A 20,145-nucleotide genomic window follows, 5' to 3' on the forward strand; every position below is an offset into this window, starting at 1 on the left:
ATCTTTATTTTTTAAAAGGCCTAGAGGTTTCAGATGCACAGCTAGGAATGCTATAAGCAATGAGAAACTATTGAAGGATTTGACACGATCAAATATGCATTTTAAAAGGTAATTACAGCATCAGTGGGTAGGGAGACTTAACAGTAGTCTAGGCAAGAGATATTTTTTAATGACTATATAATATTTTGAGTTACTTGTCCATAATTCTCCTATCTGGTAATGCTTATGTTTCGGGAGGAGGGTGTGTATTTGGTTTTGTGTGTGTGTAAAAATTTGCTGTTATCCCCTCAGTGCATCTTTCTGTTTCTTTTTGTTGTTGTTGTTATTCTTTTGAATTATTTCACTAGGACAGATTCCCAAGAATAATTCTATTGAGTCTAAGGAAATGAGTAGTTTGGGCTCCTGATTATGTATTACCATAATCATTATAATCAGTTTACAGTGTTACTCTCCATATGGTGTGCCAAATATGACCTTTAGAATCAATTTTTAAGGGTCAAGAAAGGAAAACTATTGAGATTTTTATTAGAGTAATTTTATTTTGAAGTTGGCAATAAATTATCAGAATAATGTCTATATCATGTTTATGCTGTTTTCCATGATTTTATCTTTAATAGATTGATGAACTCCCAGAGGGAGCTGTGAAGCCTCCAGCAAATAAGTATCCTATCTTCTTTTTTGGCACCCATGAAACGTAAGTCAACAAAACAGCTTAAAAGTTTCAACAGTTCTAATTTGATTCTGCTAGACTACATTATTTATAAATGATCTACAACATTTTATATGTTGTTAAAATCATTGTAATCAATTATATAAAATTAACAAGATAATAATGTATGTTTCTGACTGTAAACACTTTTCCTTTATTTTGCTTTTGAGTATCATTTCTGTTTCTACTTAAATATTGGGATATCACCCAGAAGTTTCTTTTAGGACACTTTTAAGTCCTAGGGTAGTCTCCATACCATTTCCAGTAATTTCTTTTATAGCTCTTGTATATTTCCCTTCTAGAGAAATTTCATCCATGCATATTTCACAGAATAAAGTTATGTTCTCTCAGGCTCTTTGAATTTGTTGGACTCTGAAGCAAACATAACACCTTTTTAAGGTTTTGTAATTGAATTGGTCAGAGTACAGGTAAAACTGTTGAATAAAAAAACCTGAAAATAGAATGTCTCAAATAATATAGGAATTTACTTCTTTTTGAAAAACAATCCAGAAATAGGCAGCTAGATCAAGGTGGGTAGTCTGCTCTGCTCTAAGGACCCAGGATCCTTCCATTATGTTGTCCCTGGGGGATTGCCCTTGTCTGCTTATTTGAAAAAACAAAAAAGCAGAAACTAGCTCAGTAGCACCTGTGCATCTTCCAGGTAGAGGGGAGGGAAAAAGAGAAGAGGTAAGAAAATGACATAGAAGTTGAATGTGTCACTTACATTTATTCCAGTAGCAACAACTTGGTCATATGGCAACATCTAGCTGTAGGGGAAGCTGGGAAATAGTCTCTAGGTAGGCAGCTCTTTTGAGGGGGGAAAATGGGAGGAGTAATCCATTAAAAGAAAGAAGAAGCTAATGGATACTAGGGAACAGTAGGCAGTTTGACCTGCTAAGAACGTATATGGTTATTTACAATAAAGACACAAATGGAATAGGAATTGCAAATGGCGGGGGGAAGCTGAAAACTGTGATGAAATCTTCTAAGTCTTCAAATTCAGAGTCATCCCTGTTCATTTGAATATTAGCAGAGTCAAGCATGAACTTTTTCTTAGCTTTCTGTCTCTACCACTCTGATATCTTCCTCATTCTGGTCTTGAAAGGGAGCTAGCCAGGAGAGGGTCCTTAAGACATATTTCTTTCTTGTCTTCATGTGAGAAATAGCTGTTTCTTTTAAGAAGTTAGTTTTGTTTTCTTGTTTTGTTTTTATTTAATAGACATTTGTGGACTATGCAACTTAACATGTTTTTCTCCTTTAAGAAGTTGCTAGAAGTTTAGAAATATTTTACCTAGAGTAATAAGTACATAGGGCTCTGTGATACATATTTTTGCATTTGCCTCATTGCCACCTCCATTTTTTGTATATACCATTATTTTACTTTTTCTTTAGGACCTAATTCTAATATCTGATTGTATATCTGGAACAAGGCAGGATTTAATAAACAAGATTATCACATTTCCACTATGTACACCAAAATCAACCATTTACTTATATTATGTAGTAACTTTCATTCACTTAGTAAACATTTTCTAGGTATTCATTAAGGCACTGAAAATAAAAAGGTACCTTAAAGAGCTCGCCACCTGGTATATTGCTAGTAAATGTAACAGAATCATTCCAGTGAATAGTATGAAGGATTTTATAGAGCTGTTTCTTATAACATCCTTAATAGAAGTCAATGGCATCATTCCAGGGCTCAATTCAGTAAAAGTAATTCTGCCAAGGAGCAGTGGGATACAGTCCGTGTGTGAGGTTTTTGCTGGTTTCATCATCCATAGGTAGATTTTAAAACATCTAGAAGAGAATGAACTTCAGAAAACCTGTCATAACATTGTTTCAGCCGATCGTTTACTAGATATTGGGTGTCCCTGAACATGAGGTTATGCCCTGCCAGGTACCTTATATTCAACCTCTCTGTGAAGGCAGAGACCGTGTGGATGTTGCTAAGCCCTGTATACACAGTGCCTGGCCCATGGTAGGTGTTTTAAAAAAATAGCTGTTGAATGAATTAAAATTAATTCAATGAAATAAATGAAAGAGGGGAAGGTATGTGAAAGGTGAGGCACTTAACAATAAAGCTGTGTCGGCCAAAGGAGCACCCCTAGGCAGGACCAGAATTTTCCTCAGAACATGTCTTTCAGTCAGTTCTAATGCTCAGACAGATAGGTTATTGGAGCCCCAAGTTCTTTTGCTCCATATAACTTAACCCCAGTAGTTTCTGCCCTTTAAAATTGTTTAAAACGTGCAGCAAAATTAGCCAATTGAGAGGGAATTTGATTTGTGGAATTAATGTATAATGCAAGAAAAACCAAGATTGTCTATCAAAAGAAGGAACTTGTTTTAGAATAGTTCATTCAGTGTCCCTCTTTCTGGCAACAGCTAACATGGCCAGTTTAATCACTAACCTTATTAATGCTTAAGTATCCTTATAGACAAGCTCTGGTTAGCATCAGTAGCTGATGTGAACCTCAGACAGCTTAGCCCGCAATTAATTCCTATACAGAATCAAGGGCTAGAGAAGGGTCAAAAGCCACAGTCTAATTACTCATCTCAAATTTCTCTAAAAGTGAAATTACCATACTCGAGTCACATTTCCTTCTCATGCTCAGTTTGTCAGGCATTTGATTAAAATGTCCAGTAACCTAGTAAACTATTTCTGGATTCAATGAAATGCAATCATGCTGAACAGTTAAAGGTGAACAATCAAGGACGGTTTGGTGATTGGAGTCAGAAAGCTTCCTCAGGTGATTTTATCAACTTGAGTTTTTGATCAGCTGGGCAATGTAAGGGATCAATACTAAGATCCGTCAGAAAATGGAATTTACAGAAATCAACAGTAAATTGTTAACCTGTCATCTCAACGCTTTAAGTGATAATCTCTGCTGATAATTTCCAGATACATATTTCCAGCTCAGATCTTTCCCCTGAATTCCAGAATCACCTCCCCAGTTGCCTACTTGACATCTTCACTTGGATGTCTAACCAAGTTTTCAAATTTAACATCCAAAATTGAGCTTTCCACCTTCAAATTTTGTTCTCTCAAAAATTTTTCCATTTCAGTAAATATCAACTCCCTTCTAAGTCTTCAGTCTAAAACTTTGGAGATAACCTCAACTCTACCCTCTCTGTCACAAGCCATATCCAGCCCATCAACAAATCACCTCATCTCTTTACTGAGAGTGAATTCAGAATCCAGGCACCTCTCACCAACTGCACTGCTTACACCCTGTCCAAGTCACCATCCCTACTTCTACCCTAGTATCCAATGCCTCAGCACAGCGCCAAAGTGATCCTGATAAAACAGAAATTGTCACTTTTCTTCTCAGACCATTTAATGGCTTCCCATCTGACTCAAAGCCTTTATAGTGGCCTCCAAGGCCCAGCATAACCTGTGCTCCCAATCGTTACCTCTCTGACCTCACCTCACACAGCTCTTTCTTCACTCATCTCACTCTAGCCGCACTGGCCCCTTAGTCTCAGACACACGAGGCATTCTCACACCTCGGTCTTCTGTACGTGCTCTCCCTTCAGTCTGCCCTGCTCTCCCCCAGATAACTGCATGGGTTCTTTCTTTCACCATCTTTCAAGTCTTCCTTCTTGATCTGTATATCTAAAACTGTAAAATCTACCCCGAGTCCTTACTCTCCCCTTTCTCTGCTTTATTTATATATTTATTTTCAGTACACAGTACTGTGTATTTTATTTATTTATTTATTTATCTTTTCAATTGTCTAAACCCCTACCCCTGCTACTAGAATGCATGCTCCATGAGGGCAGAGATGTTATCTCTTTGTTCCCTGGGGAATCCCCAGCACCTCTGAAATAATGCCTGACACATTAGAGATGTTCAATAAAAATTGTGTAAATGATTAAATGAATCTCTGTTTGAAATGGGTCTCAGCCAGAATGTGGGCCTCCACCATCTCATTCACCAGGTTAATATCATAGATAATAATGCTGAGATCCTGTTTTGAATTCTTGGATCTATTAGCCAGCAACAGGATATATTCTAACTCATTTTCTTTTGCAATTATGATTAATTTAGAACACGGTTTAAATTGTATAAGATTCTATCTACTTTGCCATTTCTAATTTTTTGTGTGTAGTGCCTCATTAAACATTAATATAATTTCTTAATTTATAAAAATAGTGAATAAATATACTAATATGGCATATAGAGTTACAGCAATTTTTTAATACAGTGTTTATGTTTTTACTATAAGTCTCACAAAACCCTTACCTGTGCAAGATTAGCATAGGTTAAGTCTTATATAAGGTGATGATTTAAGTGGTCAGGGTAGATATCTTTAAAACTACTTACGTAACTAAAAATAAATTTCAAAACAAAAAAGTAATTAGTAATTTAAAGGTAAAGTCAAAGTAACACAATTCAGGGTTGCTGGCTTGGGTAACCAACTATCCGTTTTTTTATACCTTGAAGTATATGTGTAAAACATCTTGTGATATGTGCCTAATTCGGAGAGTTTATATATACTTTTAATTGATTTACTAAAATATTCTCTGACACCTGAGTTGATATTGATACTAAATATATCTTACATCTGAAGGTCAAAGTGTCAATTCTCTTTCTAATGTATCTCTGCAGTGCATTTCTAGGTCCCAAAGACCTTTTCCCTTATAAGGAATACAAAGACAAGTTTGGAAAGTCAAACAAACGGAAAGGATTTAATGAAGGATTATGGGAAATAGAAAATAACCCAGGAGTAAAGTTTACTGGATACCAGGTAGTGTTTTACTTCATTGTCACTTGCTGTATCTCATTTTTTTGGTTTTAACTCCTTTTTGAATCTTTCTTATACATACTTTGTACTAATAATTACCCACCATCCATTTGAAGTCAGAATTCTTTCTGGTTCCAGTAGCATTTTGGATTAAATGTACAGGCATACCTTGCTTTATTGCACTTCACAGATACTGCATTTTTTACAAATTAAAGGTTTGTGACAATGCTACATTGAACAAGTATGTCAGCCCCCCACCCTTTTTTAGCAGCATTTACTCACCTCATGTCTTAGTGTCACATTTTAGTAATTCTCACAATATTTCAAACTTTTTCATTATTCTTGTATTTGTTATAGTGACCTGTGATCAGTGATCTTTGATGTTACTACTGTAATTGTTCTGTGGCACCACAAACCAGACCCACATAAGACAGTGAACTTAATTGATAAATGTGTGTGTTCTAACTGCTCCACTGATCAGCCACTTTCCTATCTTCCTCTCCTTGGGCCTCCCTTTTCCCTGAGACACAACAATATTGAAGTCAGGCCAGTTAATAACCCTACAGTGGCATCCAAGTGTTAAAGTAAAAAGAAGAATCTCACATCTCTCACTTCAAATCAAAAGCTAGAAATGACTAACCTTAGTAAGGAAGGCATGTCAAAAACTGGGATAGGCCAAAAGCTATAGGCCTCTTGGTGCCAAACAGTTATGCAAGTTGTGAATGCAAAGGAAAAATTCCTAAAGGAAATTAAAAGTGCTACTTTGGTGAACACATGTGAATACTAAGAAAGCGAAACAGGCTTATCACTGATACAGAGAAAATTTGAGTGGTCTAAATAGAAGGTCAGATACATTACGGTTTGTACGTTGCTGGTTTTTTTCTGACATCATGCTGTTGCACACTTAATAGACTACGGTAGAGTATAAATGTAACTTTTATATGCATTGGAAAGCCAAAAAAATTCTGTGACTTGCTTTATTGCAAAATTCTCTTCATTGTGGTGATCTAGAACCGAACTCGCACCGAGGTATGCCTGTAATTCTTTACCCAAGAGGGTTCAAGTCACGTGATCACTGGAAAATTGAGGTTGACAGCCCTTTATTTTGAAAATCTTGAGTAAGCTGAACTTTTTTAAAATTAAAATAGAATGGTTATTTTCACAGTCTGTGTTCTTTGCTGTTTTTCAAAAATGTAATTAGCTAATATTTTATTATTTCTTAGGCAATTCAGCAACAGAGCTCTTCAGAAACTGAGGGAGAAGGCGGGAATACTGCAGATGCAAGCAGTGAGGAAGAAGGTGATAGAGTAGAAGAAGATGGAAAAGGCAAAAGAAAGAATGAAAAAGCAGGCTCAAAACGGAAAAAGTCATATACTTCAAAGGTTACTGAGAAACTTTTCCCATTGTATTAAATGTTATATGCATAGTCGTTAAAAAGTTTTTAGATTATTTTTAATTCATTCATTGGGCATGTAGAAATATATTAGCTCTGTGGAGCCTCTGCCTTTAGAGACAGTCATAAATCTGAGGGGAATTAGACAGGTAATCTTAGATGTGATGGTAATTGCTAGTGACTCATCAGGGCTATTTGGCCCTGAAAATACCACCTTCTCAGTTTAGGGGAGAATTATTCTTTAATCAAGTACGTAAGAGTAGGTATTCCTCCTATAATAACTCCCAGATGAGCTCTGAAGAGTTTAGGAATATAGGAGACTCAGTACAGTTTCAGGCTATGTCTAATACTATAGATATAAATATAAAGATATACTTTTTCTTGCCTTTTCTGCTTAAAAGAATGTGCTTTGGCTCTTTATTTGTTCAGTTCTCATATTTCCTGGTCACCTATTCTATGTCAGACACTTGTACTAGGTATACAGTGATGAGCAAATCCAGTTCCATCCCTACCCTCATGTAACTTACAGTACAGTGGGTTGGGGATGGGGGTGGAAACAGAGTAAACAAACAGTAAATAAATATAAACTCTGAAATGTCCATGAAGGAAACGAATGGGACAGAGAATGACAGGGTAGGTGTACCTGTTAAGGTAGAGTGGCCAGGCCTTCCTGAAAAGATAAAGCTTATGCTGACACCTAAAAGAAGAGTATGGGAGGAGGAGCCATGAGTGGCCGAGCAGCAAAGCTCCAAGGCAGGGAAGAGTCAGACACGTCCTGAGCTGGAAGGAGGCTGGCGTGACTGGAGAATCATGATCAGGAGGGCGAGGCAGGCAGAGGCTAAATAACAGAGCCTGGTGTGCCATGTTTAGGGCTTTGGATTTGATCCCAAATGTATCAGTAACTTATTGGAGGTTTTAAACGGAAGCATGACATGATCCTCGATTTACAAATTGAAAATTTAAGTTTTTCATATGGTAATTCAGAAATAACAGTTGAAAAACTATGAGGCTTGTGGAAGTTGTTAACTTTTTAGAAACCAAAAATGAGATAAATGGATCTTTAAAGATCAAAGATTGGTAGAAGTTTTACTATAATTGGTCTGTCACACAGTTATGAATACATGGACAAATTACTTGCATTTAGATTCTGGTATTTAGTGGCTGGATATACTCAAGAAACTCCTTAAAAATAAGAACCAAGAGTTTATTAGACTAGCAACACTTTATTTTACAGTCTATACAATCTACCCAGCTGGCATACAGGTAAAATTGTAGGAATGCATATTACTTCCTGTACACCTAACCAAAAACATGTCATTTGCCTTAAATGGTAATAAAGCTGAGCTTCTATGTAATGTGTTGTAGCACCCTAAATTATTTAAGCTATCTAAGTAGCCAAGATATTTAATAATATGGATATGTGGCTCTTAAATGTCATCATTTCATTACTTGTTGTGAAAACCAGAAGTAATGGGGCTCATACCTGGGGTAGATTTATAATTTAAAGCAGTGAAGACAGGGGGAAGTATAGCTCAAGTGGAAAAGCACATGCTTAGCATGCACGAGGTCCCAGGTTCAATCTCCAGTACTTCTTCTAAAAATAATAAGTAGGTAAACCTAATTACCTCCCCCACCAAAAAGAAAAAAAAAAACCCAAAAACTAAAAAATACAACAAAATAAAATAAAAAAAGAAACAAATGCTAAAAATAAATAAAGCAGTGAAGAGGTAAAGACATACTTTACTTACTTACTGAGGCTTACCTATTTTAAATTAAAGAATCATTTCCTTTGCTTTCGTTCAAGATCACAACTTTCATGATCACTTGAGAACCATAATATATTTTTCATATCAACTGAGTAACCTAGCACAACAGTTCTCAAACTTTCACATGCATCAGAATGACCCGGAGGGCTTGTTAAAACACAAATTGCTGAGCGTCACCTCCCCCAACTCAAAATTCTATTCAGTAGATCTAGGGTAGAGTCCGAGAATTAAATATCCAGGTGAGGCTGATGTCCCCAATCTGGGAATGACATTTAAAGAACCACTTACCTGGTATAATCTCACTGCTCTCCTTGGCTTCCCAAATGTTGCCTTTTGTTGACTATGGTGTTCTTTTTCACATTTGTTTCTTAAAGTTGAATAATCTTCCTTTGCCACTGAAGACCAATGGTTCACAAACTTTTGACTGCATCTCAGAAAGGTCCCACATCCCCTCTACCTCAGCTAATTCTCTTTTTCTGTGAAAAAAAATTCAGTAATCATAATGAAAACCATAGTACAAACACATTTGAGGTAGGTGATGCTATCACTTTAGCAGTAAGTGTATGTATGACACATATTTGAACCATAACAGATACTAGAAAATTATAAGCAAAAAAATACTTTGCATGCAGGTTATTTACTGTATAAAGTAGGGCTAATCACAGAGCTTCACAACAAACTAAACTGATGATAGTAGTCATTCTTTTTTGGGGGAGGAAAGGTAATTGGGTTTGTTCATTTATTTAATGAAGGTACTGGGCATTGAACCCAGGACCTCGTGCATGGTAGGTACACACTCTACCACTGAGCTATACCCTCACCCAGATGATGATAGTAAGCCACTAGTAATCTTAGTTAAAAAACAGAGATGGCAACAGTTGGGCACACAACCAATTCAAGACCGCACAGATGAAGCCAATGAAGGGTCCTTCCCCCAAGTTACAGGAATTGCGATGACCTGAATATGCACAGTAAGAGCTTTGCAAGTTTACCAAATACAGCTTGGCAGCCAGATTTCTTAATAGAATTCTGAATGTGACTCATTAGCAAAACTATAGTAATGCCTAATTCAAGTTCATGTATACCAAATTATAATACTTATAACAAACTCATTTGTAGGGCTACTCATAAGTATCCTTTGTAAGCACTGTAAATTTTAGGGAGTTGTGTATTAGTATCTGTAGGAACTACAAATCAAAGACTATTATTATTTGAGAGTTACTGTATAAAGCAGTTACTACATTTCAGTAATTATACTGTATTTACTAGGAGAGGAGAACAGAAGTATTTCACTTTTTTAATTTTATTTCATTTTATTTCTTAATGGAGGTACTGGCGGTTTGAACCCAGGACCTCATGCATGCTAAGCATGCACTCTACCACTGAGCTATACCCTTCCCCCCATATTTCACTTTTTATATTGGCATACTTGATCTTAACTTTAACTTTAAGCACTCCACATTTGGACTATTAATATTAAATTCCTGCTTTCCCTCCATGTAAAAAATAAAGATGACCTCATTTTAAACTGACATTTTGGGCTTGGTTGGTAGTTTCAGTTAAGTAAAAAAGAAGCAATGTAATTATATATTGTATCACATAGCTAGAAGATATTTTCTCTTTGGAAGTTGCATTTTAAAGTATTGTCTGAGGGAGCTCTGATTTGCTAGTTCATTTCTGTAAGACCAAAAGTGACTTGGCTTAATCAGTTTTGCCTTAGCTGTTATTTGCGATATGCTTAAAGACTCTTGAAATTTCTCAAAGAGGAAATATTAGTGAAATGCTACATTTTACTTTCTTATAGGTGCACAGTGGGGCCAGCTTTTGATCATTTTAATGCTGTTCTGCAAAGCATCTCTGGCTGTGAACTATAATTGTATTTTCATCTTCTGGAGTTCGTCTTGATTTCAAATGCAAGATGATAAGAAAAAGGGGGCTAGTTCACCAGTATGGCCTGGAGTTCTTAAATAACTCTCCATAATTTAAAACATTAAAGTTAATTTATATTACATGGTGTTACAAAAGTTTTGTTAAGATCATTCCATGTATACCATTAACCAAACAGCTTTGACAAGTATAGGCAAAATGAATCTCCATGTAGTATCTTGGATAGTTTACCTTGTTTCTTTAGAAGGACCTCGCTTCTGCTATGAAATGATGGGGAATGACAAGGTGACCTTCAGAGTGCCTTCTAGCTCTGTAGCCTTCCCAGAGTGTTGTCCATCCAGCTATATTTATTCATTGACAGTGTTCTAGGGTTGTGAATCTTTATTTTCTACTTATAATGTCACACGGCTAGAAAGAGCTAAACGGTCATCTAGTCCACCTCTACTTCCTGTCTAGCTGGTTAAAATGAGGCCTAGGGAGGTGAAATGACTTGTCCGAGGTCACCTACCACGGTCTTCGCACACTGCATGTTGTATTGGTATATCCTGTATCAAGCCACAAAGACGGGGTGTAGGTCAGCTACTTCTGCATTTCTTACTTACACTTGTCCATTTGGATTTCTGCTTTTGACTGTAATTTTTAACTTGTCTAAACATTTAGAAATCCTCTAAACAGTCCCGGAAATCTCCAGGAGATGAAGATGACAAGGACTGCAAAGAAGAAGAAAATAAAAGCAGTTCTGAGGGTGGAGATGCCGGCAATGACACAAGAAACACAACTTCAGACTTGCAAAAAACCAGTGAAGGGGTAAGTATATACCTGTAATTTCTCTAATCTATTAACCTAGAAGACATTTTGCCTTAGAACAGGATTCATATCTCAGCATTAGTGAACGTTGCCTTAGTAAATGAATAAACATTCTCAGCTTGACATGTACATTCATTCACAGCTCCTGAATAAGTGATTAGATGCTTAGAGTCTGAGGACAAAAGAGAGCCAGGTGGGAATTACACCTGCCTATCAGTTTGGAAATCTATGAACAGGTTTATTCCTTTTTTAAACCAACTTCAACAACTTGAGAGTTTTTTAAAGTAAGGTGTGAAGCATTAAAATTATGAAATGCCACCTCAAGATTTGACAGTTGCATTTATTTTATTATAAAATGAATAGCATGTTCAAAATAGGGTATTTTATACTGTCCTTCTTCCCTAGAGGCAGTGATTCGTTTAATATACCCATGGAGATTTTAAATATTTAAATATTCAAACTATATGTGAATATTCATATTTAAAGTATCCAAAGGGAAAACTTGCTCACTTTGAATCTTGTTAACTTTTGTTAATTAACCTCTGTTAACTTCACAGTCACAGGCAAGTCCGTCTTTGTAAAAGTTTTAGTAAAGGCAAATTTTGCCCCTGGTCATTTTCCATGAGTCTCCATAGAGACTCATATGAAGACTAATTGGACAGTGGCAAGTCATTTTAAAACAATGCCCATAAAATATACTGTTATTACTCTTTAAATTCTGGTTTCAGTTGAGTTCTTGCCCACCCTTGTCAGTACTGTTTACCTCTCAACTGTCTCCTCCTGCATCCAGTACCAATAATTATTCTCAAGTTAATTTTGCTTCTGACTGTTCCCTTACTCCTCTCACCCAGCTCAGCTTTGCTTTGTCCTCTGCCTATCTTCCTTCTCTTGACCTCACTTCAGTAACTAGTCCTCTGTCACTACCTTTGCCTGCAGCTCTCCCAGAGACAAAAGCCTGCTAACAGTCACTGAAGGTTTGAGTACCTGACTTGGATTTGATTTTCTTTTTATCTTACCTGTACCTTCATCCTAGGTAGCTTCCATATGCACACAGCAATCCACAACTTGTCTCCCCTTTAGTACCAATCTTATTTCTAGCTGCTTTTTCTGTGACAGAGGAAGAGGCAGTCTACACTCTTACTACTCAGAGTGTGGTCTGCAGACAGGTAGCATCAGCACCCCCTGGGGGCTTCTTAGAAATGCATAATCTCAGGCCCAACCCTACACCTGCCAAATGAGAATCTGTATTTTAACTAAACCCCCAAGCCATTCATATGCACATTAAAGTTTGAGAAGCACTGATCTGCACCTTTCTTTTACCAGAGTCCAGAATATCATCCCCTCCTCCTTTCTCCAAGGCCACACAGTCAGTTGTCCCCTTTCTCTCCTAGACCTTTGTTTGCTTTTCTCCTGGCTTCTTGCTCTCTGCCTGTAAACGGTATCAGATGTCCCTTAACCTTAAAGATACCTCCCTTCCACCATATAGCCTACTCTTTTCACCTTTCTCTTCATCTCTGACTTCTTAAAACAGTTTTCTTTTCTCCCAGTGTCCATTTTCTCACCTCCTACTCATGCTTTAACCCATGGCACTCTTGTTTCTTCTTTGACCATTTCATTGAAACTGCTCTTATAAAGGTCCCTAGTGATCCTCTTGCCAAATCCAGTGTCTCCTCTAGTCTTTATTTCACTCTGCAACATTTAATACCATTAGCCACTTTCTCCTGACATTGCCTCCAGATCACCAGTCTCTTCTTCTCCCAGCTCCTTCTCAGTCTCTTTCTAGAGCACTTTTGTCTGTCTGTCGTGGCACACTTCTACTCTGAAACCTCCCTCTGTGTCCATCTTATGCACTCACAGTTTCAACTGTTACATATTACTGATGGCTTCCCACTCTGTGTCTCTTTCATTGTAGATTCATTTTTCTGTTAGTGAAACAATTTCTACTTTAATATCTTGAAGCACCTCGAGAATAGTTGCTACTAAGTGAGAAACAGCAAGAGAGGCAGAGTAGCAGTGGCTCACATTTTTACCGTGTGCCACACACCCTGTGCTAAATATTGTGCATGCATTTAATCCTCACATGAGTCCCAGGAGGTAGCTGGGAAACTGAGGCTGAAAGGATTGGCCCAGGGTCACACAGCTCGTAGGAGCTGTAATTTGAAGCAAGAGCCTGAGCTTTTTTTATTTTTAGCCTGTTTTTAATATATTTTTATACACAAAAGAAGTATAAAGTAATAAGCATAGTATTCTAATGAATACCTACTGCTTAACCCAAAAACTAGAACATAACGGTAACTTGTATCTGTTCACATGTTCTTCCCTGGCCCCATCTTCTTCCTACCCAGAGATGACCACTAGTGTTTTATTCATTATTTTCTTTCATTGTCAGAATTTTAACCCCTACCTAACGTATAGGTATATATTTAAATAATAATTGAATTTTGCTTATTTTTGAAAAAGCTTTTTTTTTAAATTATGACATTTACTCACTACTATGCTTCCAAGATTCCTTATGTGTAGAGTGGTTTGCTCATTTTTCATTGCTGTATAATACTCAATTTTACGAGTATACCGCACTTTCTTTATCCAGTCTCCTATTCATGGGCATTTTGGTTGTTCCAAGCTTTTTGCATTTATAACTGTGTTGCTGTGAGCATTGTCATATTCGTCTCCTAGTGCATGTTTGCACAGGTTTCTTTAGGGTCTGTAAAGTAGAACCGGACGTGCTGAGTCATGAATTTATGGTTTTTAACTTTACAAGATAATGCCAAATTATTTTTCTTGTAGTTGGACCAATTTATACTCCCACCATCAGTGTATGAGTTCCCTGTAACTAACTTGGCATTATCAGACTTCACAATTTTTGTCAATATAGTGGGTGTAAATTATAGTCTTAATTTGTGATTCTTTGATCAATAATGAGGCTGAGCTTCTTTTCTTATGTTTATTGACCATCCATGTTCCCTCTTCTGTGCAGTGCTTGCTTTTGGTTTGTTGCCCATTTCCAACTGGATTTTTTTTTCTTATTGAGTTGTAGAACTCCTTTATCTGTTCTGGATTCTAGCTAACATGGGTGGCCATATGCATTACAGATATATTCTCCAAATTTGTGGCTTATCTGTTCAGTTTCTTTATGATACCTACTAGTGAACAGGCTTTCTTAATTTTATTATAGTCAAACTTTTTAATGTCAGAAAGATAATGTCTCCTGTATTTCCTTTTAAGATTGTAGAGTTTTGTTCTTAACATTTTAATGTTTAGCCCATTTGGAATTTTATGTATGGTATGAGGTAGGATCTCACTGCATTTTTTCCCATACCATAGCTATTTAACCAGCACCATTTATTAAATAATCTCTCCTTTCCTTTCTGTCATACAGCCATGGGTCTCTCCCTGCGTTCTCTATTCTGTCCCTTTGGTCAGTACTACACTTTCTTAATTATGGTAACTTTATAAGGAATCCTGATACCTTGTAGGGCAAGTAGTCTAATTTTAAACTTCTTTTCAAATATTAACTAGTCATGATCCAGGATAAAAGATCCAAAGGGATTTTTTTTTCTTGATAGGAGAATTTACAGTACATATGCAAAGAATGATCCAAATATGGAAAGATCACAAAATAATAATGTGAGAAGGAATTGCCAAAGCAGTGCCCTTCAGAAGGCATATAAGATCTAGTGCACATCTGAAGGGGTTACCTTAGCTCATCCACTTAAGCAGGAGTGAATGCAGAGTGTTTGGGCACAGGTGCAGGTAAATGGGTACTTGGGGTGAAAGCTAGTAAAAGTTCTCATCTGGTTGCTTCTGTCTTCTTAGGAAGCAAGGTCAACACTTGAGTGAGAGCAGGAAGAAGTGTTAGAAGTTTCAAGAGAGAGGAGAAGGAATAAAATAGTTAAAAGAATAGAAGAGTGATTGGACTTGGGAAATAAAGTTGAATTGTCAGACAGCAGTAAGGGCCCACTGGAGGTTAGTGGTCATGAATTTACAGTGAGAACAGTCAGATGGTTGTGTGTTTTCCTACAGGTATATTCAATTGTACAATCACAGAAAGGTGGAGAATTGAACTAGAATTGGGGTTTGCCCGGAAAGTAGAGTAAAGGAGGGCAGGGTGTACACAAGGAAGGGAGCAATTATAATGATGGGCCATGGGATCCAAAATATGTTCGGAGGGAAATAAGGACATGAGGAAGGGATAGGATCAACGAATTTTGAGTGTCAGAGAATTCTTGGAGTTAGAGTACTAAGTAAAGGGAGTGAGCTGGAAAGATAAGTAGTGATAGAAAAGTAAGATGCTTAGAGTTATGGAAAGATTGCAGTAGTTGCTGATAATAGTGCAGGTGCTTTTGGTATTTTGATATTTTGAGTGGGATCCACATTGCAGGACATTTAGTGCCTTTGGCCTCTGCCCATTAAATGCCGTAAAACTTCCAAGTGCTTATGACAACTTTAAATGGTCCTATAATTTTGCCCCCCAAAACAGTGACTTAAAACAGTGTTTGTAAATACTTTCAGGGGTTGAGAATCACTTTTGTATAAATAACCATGGAAACGAGTGACTGAGGTAGGATGGAGGACAAGATCTTTGGAAAAGAAGAAGTTTAGGAACCGAGAGGCCAGAAAGTCCTGGAAAGACAGTCTCTGTGCATTTTGACATCCCAGCAGTTATGATATTGAATGACAGTTCAAGGAGATGAGTAAAATATCTTGGGAATGTAGATTTGCTAATGTCTGACTGTAATTTCCAAGAGGCCCAGTAGAAAAGAATAAAGAATTTGGGTTGAAGGCGGGAAGGTTTAAGAGAGAAGGATATAAATGAACGTGTACAAAGCTGACTGGGGAGGAGAGTCCAGGAAGTGACAGATGCTCTGGAGCCCACCCTGTGGTAACCAAAGTAAGCAAGGGTATAAAAGGCATAAAGAAAAAGGTTTGATAGTCTCAAGGCAGATGGTAGCATTGAGGTTATGAATATTGGTAAAGGAAGGAGAGAAGAGGTTCTTACAAGGAACCCACAGAATTCTGAGGCTCCCTTTACTTTCAGAGGCTCTCTTCCTACATCCTCAGTCCTGCCGGTGGAAGCACGAGGCAGAAGGGGGCAAGCTCCAGAACACTTGGAGCTTCCCTTCTTGATTCATGTGGCTGCAGAGTGGAGGTGACTAATCTTGGCGGCCAGGACCCCATACAGATCATACATCCGCTGTATTATCTATTGCCATGCAACAAATTACCCCAAAACTCAGTGGCTTAAAATAGCACTTATTATCTAGCATTTTCTATGGATCAGGAATCCAGATAGGTGTAACTTGTTGAGACCTCTGTCTCTGGATCTCTCCGAAGCTGCAATTAAAGTATTAGCAGGGGCTCAAATCATTTTAACGCTCAGCTTGGGGTTGGTCCTCTTCCAAGCTCACTCAGATAGTTGTTGGCAGGATTCAGTTACTCACAGCTACTGGACTGAGGGCTTCGGTTCCTCACTGACTGTTGGCCAAAGCCTCCCTTGGTTCTTTGCCATGTGAGTTTCTCCATAAGGCAGCTCCAACATGGAAGCTGGCTTCATTAATGAAAAAGAGAATGCTAGCAACACAGAAGTCAGCCTTTTGTTATCTAAGAAGTGACATCCCATCACTTTTGCTTTATTCTGTTCATTAGAAGCAAGTCACAAGGTCCAGAGCACACTCAAAGGGAGGGGATTACACAAGGCTATGAATACCAGGAGGCAGGCATCACTGAGGACCATGTCGGAAAGCTGCCCATCCCAGAACCAACTACTGATAACAAGGGAGTTGGAACTGGTTTAGGCCAGTCAGGTTCTACCCATTCCTGGAGCTGGAGTGAAGTCCCCAAATCACAAGGCTATCACATCATTGAGGGGAGAAGCAGAGAATAGAATAAATGTTGGGAGGACAGCCACAGAGTTCACTGTAACCACTAACCAGTGTTCATGCCTTTATTCTTCTTACCCTTGACCTATTGCTGCTTCCACAGTGTAGTGCTGCCTCCTTATGTCTTGCCATTGCCCTTCAGACCAAGCCCAAACTCCTTATTTCAGAATATAAAGGTCTTCTTCTCTGACCCCAGTTTATCTTTTCAGCCTCATTTCTCATCATTTACTCTCATTTATTCTAAGCCAGTGGTCATCAAACTTTTTGGTCTCAGGACCCCTTTAATACTCTTAAAAGTTATTGCGGGCCCCAAAGAGTTTTTGTTATAGCTATTGATATTTACATAATTAGAAATAAAAACAAAATTTTAAGATATTTATTAATTTATTTAAAAATAATAATAAGCCCATTACTTAACACATTTTTATGGGAAAAAAAATTTCCCAAAAAAATTTCTTGAGAAAAATAACATTGTTTTACATTTTAAAAAATCTCTTCAATGTCTTCTTAAATAGAAGACATTGGGCAGGATTCTCATATCTGCTTCTGTATTCAGTCTGTTGTAAAATGTAATTTTGGTTGAAGTATATGAAGAAAATGTGGCCTTACACAGACATGTAGTTGGAAAATGGAAATACAAATATTTTAATAGTCTTGTCAGATCATCGTGTATATTCTGTGAAATACACCAGTCCTGTAAGTGGTGGGTTCTTAGAGGTGAGTTACAGAGTGGAATCTGAACCTTTTGTATTGTTTGGTTAAAATCTGTTGGACTGTCTGGTACTTTAAATAGGTTTTACACATTTGGAAAATATTTGTTCCTAGATCTTCCAAATATTTTCATGATGAAATCTTTTTCGTCACATTTATAAATATCACTACCTACCTTGTCAGAGAAATCTTTACGCATTGGGAAGCTGTTGACTGTGGAAGATCTAAGTTTTCCAGAATTCTAATTTTCGCTTTTAAAGGCTCAGATTTTATCATTGGCAGCAAATGCTGCTAGTTGTTTTCCTTGAAGTGATAGGTTCACTTCATTATTTTTGACAAAGTGCAAAATGCCCAAGTCTGAATAGCCAGAGTTTACCTGTCATCATTTTTTCAAGTAAAAATGGTGCTCCATGGAAAGATCCTAGGATTTCTGCTGCCTCATAACTTCTGCTTTCTGTGTGGGTGGCTTTCAGCTTCATTGCCACCCTGCAGCCTTTCAGTGTGCCTCACATTCAAATGCCTCAGGGGAGAATCTGATTGGATTAGCCAGCCAGCATCCAGTGTAGACGTAGCACAGGGCATGGCAACCAGCACGTTAAGGAACCACTTGTGGCTGCTTGCTCAGAGGAGGTGTCCAGTCTAGCAGACACTCAGCACTCTATGTCCAAAACAGACACCATTAAGAATTACCAAGATATTTTTTGATACACAAATGCAGGTAGACTGATTATGGTATGAGAAGTTAAAAAAATCAGATTTATAATTTGGTTTTTTAAGCACCCATTTGACAGCACCTTGTTTAAGGATACTCCCCTCCTCCCTCCACCCCCCGAAACCCCTAACCCGCCACCAGATAAAAAAAATCATGTCCTTAAGTTAGTCACATTCTGCTACCACCCTCACTTTGGGGCGTGAATAATATTCTGAGGCTTCCATGGGACAATCTGGTCCAAAAATAATCTTCAACATGGATTGAGTGGTTGTTACTATGAATTTTCTACCCATGTAAACATAGAAGGTATTGCCTTTCACATTAATATTAATAAAAAGACATTATTAAAGAAGTTTTTTCCTTTGAAAAATTTAACAATTTTTCATTGTTTTAATGTGTGTCTTCCTCCTTTACAAAGGGGGGAAATCCTTCAAAGTCTGTGAGTATAATCTTATATCTAGTGTTTTCGTTTGTTAAGAAATAATTAGGAGTCATCCGGCACTGCATCTTGCAAGTTCACAGATTTTAAATGTGATTTTTTTTTGTAAGATTGACTTTCTCATTTTGGTAGGAACAGAGAAGGCTAAGAAATGTATCTCTGTCATCCTGAAAGGATGGTAGGTTTAGTAACTTTTCCTATTTGAAGGTTCTGGAATTATTTATACATGGTATTGTGTGCCGTACAGGATAGGTTTTGGCTACGTAACTGAGAACAGACCAATGAGTGAGCACATGTATGCTTACAAACAAGTTCATTCACTTAGTGAAGAGCTGAAGTAGGCTGCTTTTAGAGCAAATCTTTGGGGCCTGAGTTTCCTCTTTCATCCTTCCCATGAGAACATTACTAGGGGGTTAATGCATTTGGGTTATTGATGAAGAAAACAAAAATAACATCCCTGTGGGGAAGTGTAACCTGACACAATTTAAAGTGGGGCCCAAATTGAAACACTTGTTTCAGGAAACGGAAATATTTTCTTTGTCACATGGATGTAATCTAACCTTTAAAAGAAATCTAGGCCTTCTTTCTTTTTGTACATCTTGATTTTGTTAACTCTTATATCTCTTTGAGCCATATGTCACAAGTAATTAAGTTGTAGATATTATATAGAATAATTTGCGCATTCTGCAAATGCTTTTAAAATTTTAAGCAATTTACCTTTCTGACACCAGAGTCCTCACAAAGATGAATTACCTCAATTTTTCCATTGACTTTATGTATCCCAGCAATACACTGCCCTAGAATTATACAGAGTACACACTGATGTACTCTGTGCCCTGCCAGACAATAGACAAAGTTTATTGTTTTTTCCTTTTTTTTAATGGAATACTAAAAATGCCTTAGTTGTTCCTTCATTAGCTTTTTGCACTGATGGGTATAAAGCAAAGCCTCAGAGGTTGTTCTTGCTAAATATTGTTAATGCTGCAGTGCAGATTAGAATCTTAGGAAATCCAGTTATATACTGTATAGGTGTGGATAGCTTTTATTGTTTAGTATCCAGTATCATCTAAAGGCTTGTTTTCTTTCTTTTCTTACAG

At 37.3% G+C, this 20,145-nt stretch overlaps 1 protein-coding gene and 1 non-coding gene across 2 annotated transcripts in view; one reads left to right on the forward strand and one right to left on the reverse strand.

The window, feature by feature from the left end:
- Positions 1–20,145, forward strand: part of HDGFL3 (HDGF like 3) — a 59,695-nt gene that overhangs the window by 34,772 nt on the left and 4,778 nt on the right. The window contains exons 2-5 of the mRNA XM_032469182.1: positions 618–694; positions 5,319–5,457; positions 6,678–6,836; positions 11,161–11,307. Coding sequence (XP_032325073.1) covers positions 618–694; positions 5,319–5,457; positions 6,678–6,836; positions 11,161–11,307 — 522 coding nt within the window. The remainder of the gene's footprint in view (positions 1–617; positions 695–5,318; positions 5,458–6,677; positions 6,837–11,160; positions 11,308–20,145) is intronic.
- Positions 9,361–9,432, reverse strand: TRNAG-ACC. The gene has a single exon. It is a non-coding gene; the product is annotated as a tRNA-Gly (tRNA).

Source organism: Camelus ferus, chromosome 27 (assembly GCF_009834535.1).
Source record: "Camelus ferus isolate YT-003-E chromosome 27, BCGSAC_Cfer_1.0, whole genome shotgun sequence".
Taxonomy (NCBI): Eukaryota; Metazoa; Chordata; class Mammalia; order Artiodactyla; family Camelidae; genus Camelus; species Camelus ferus.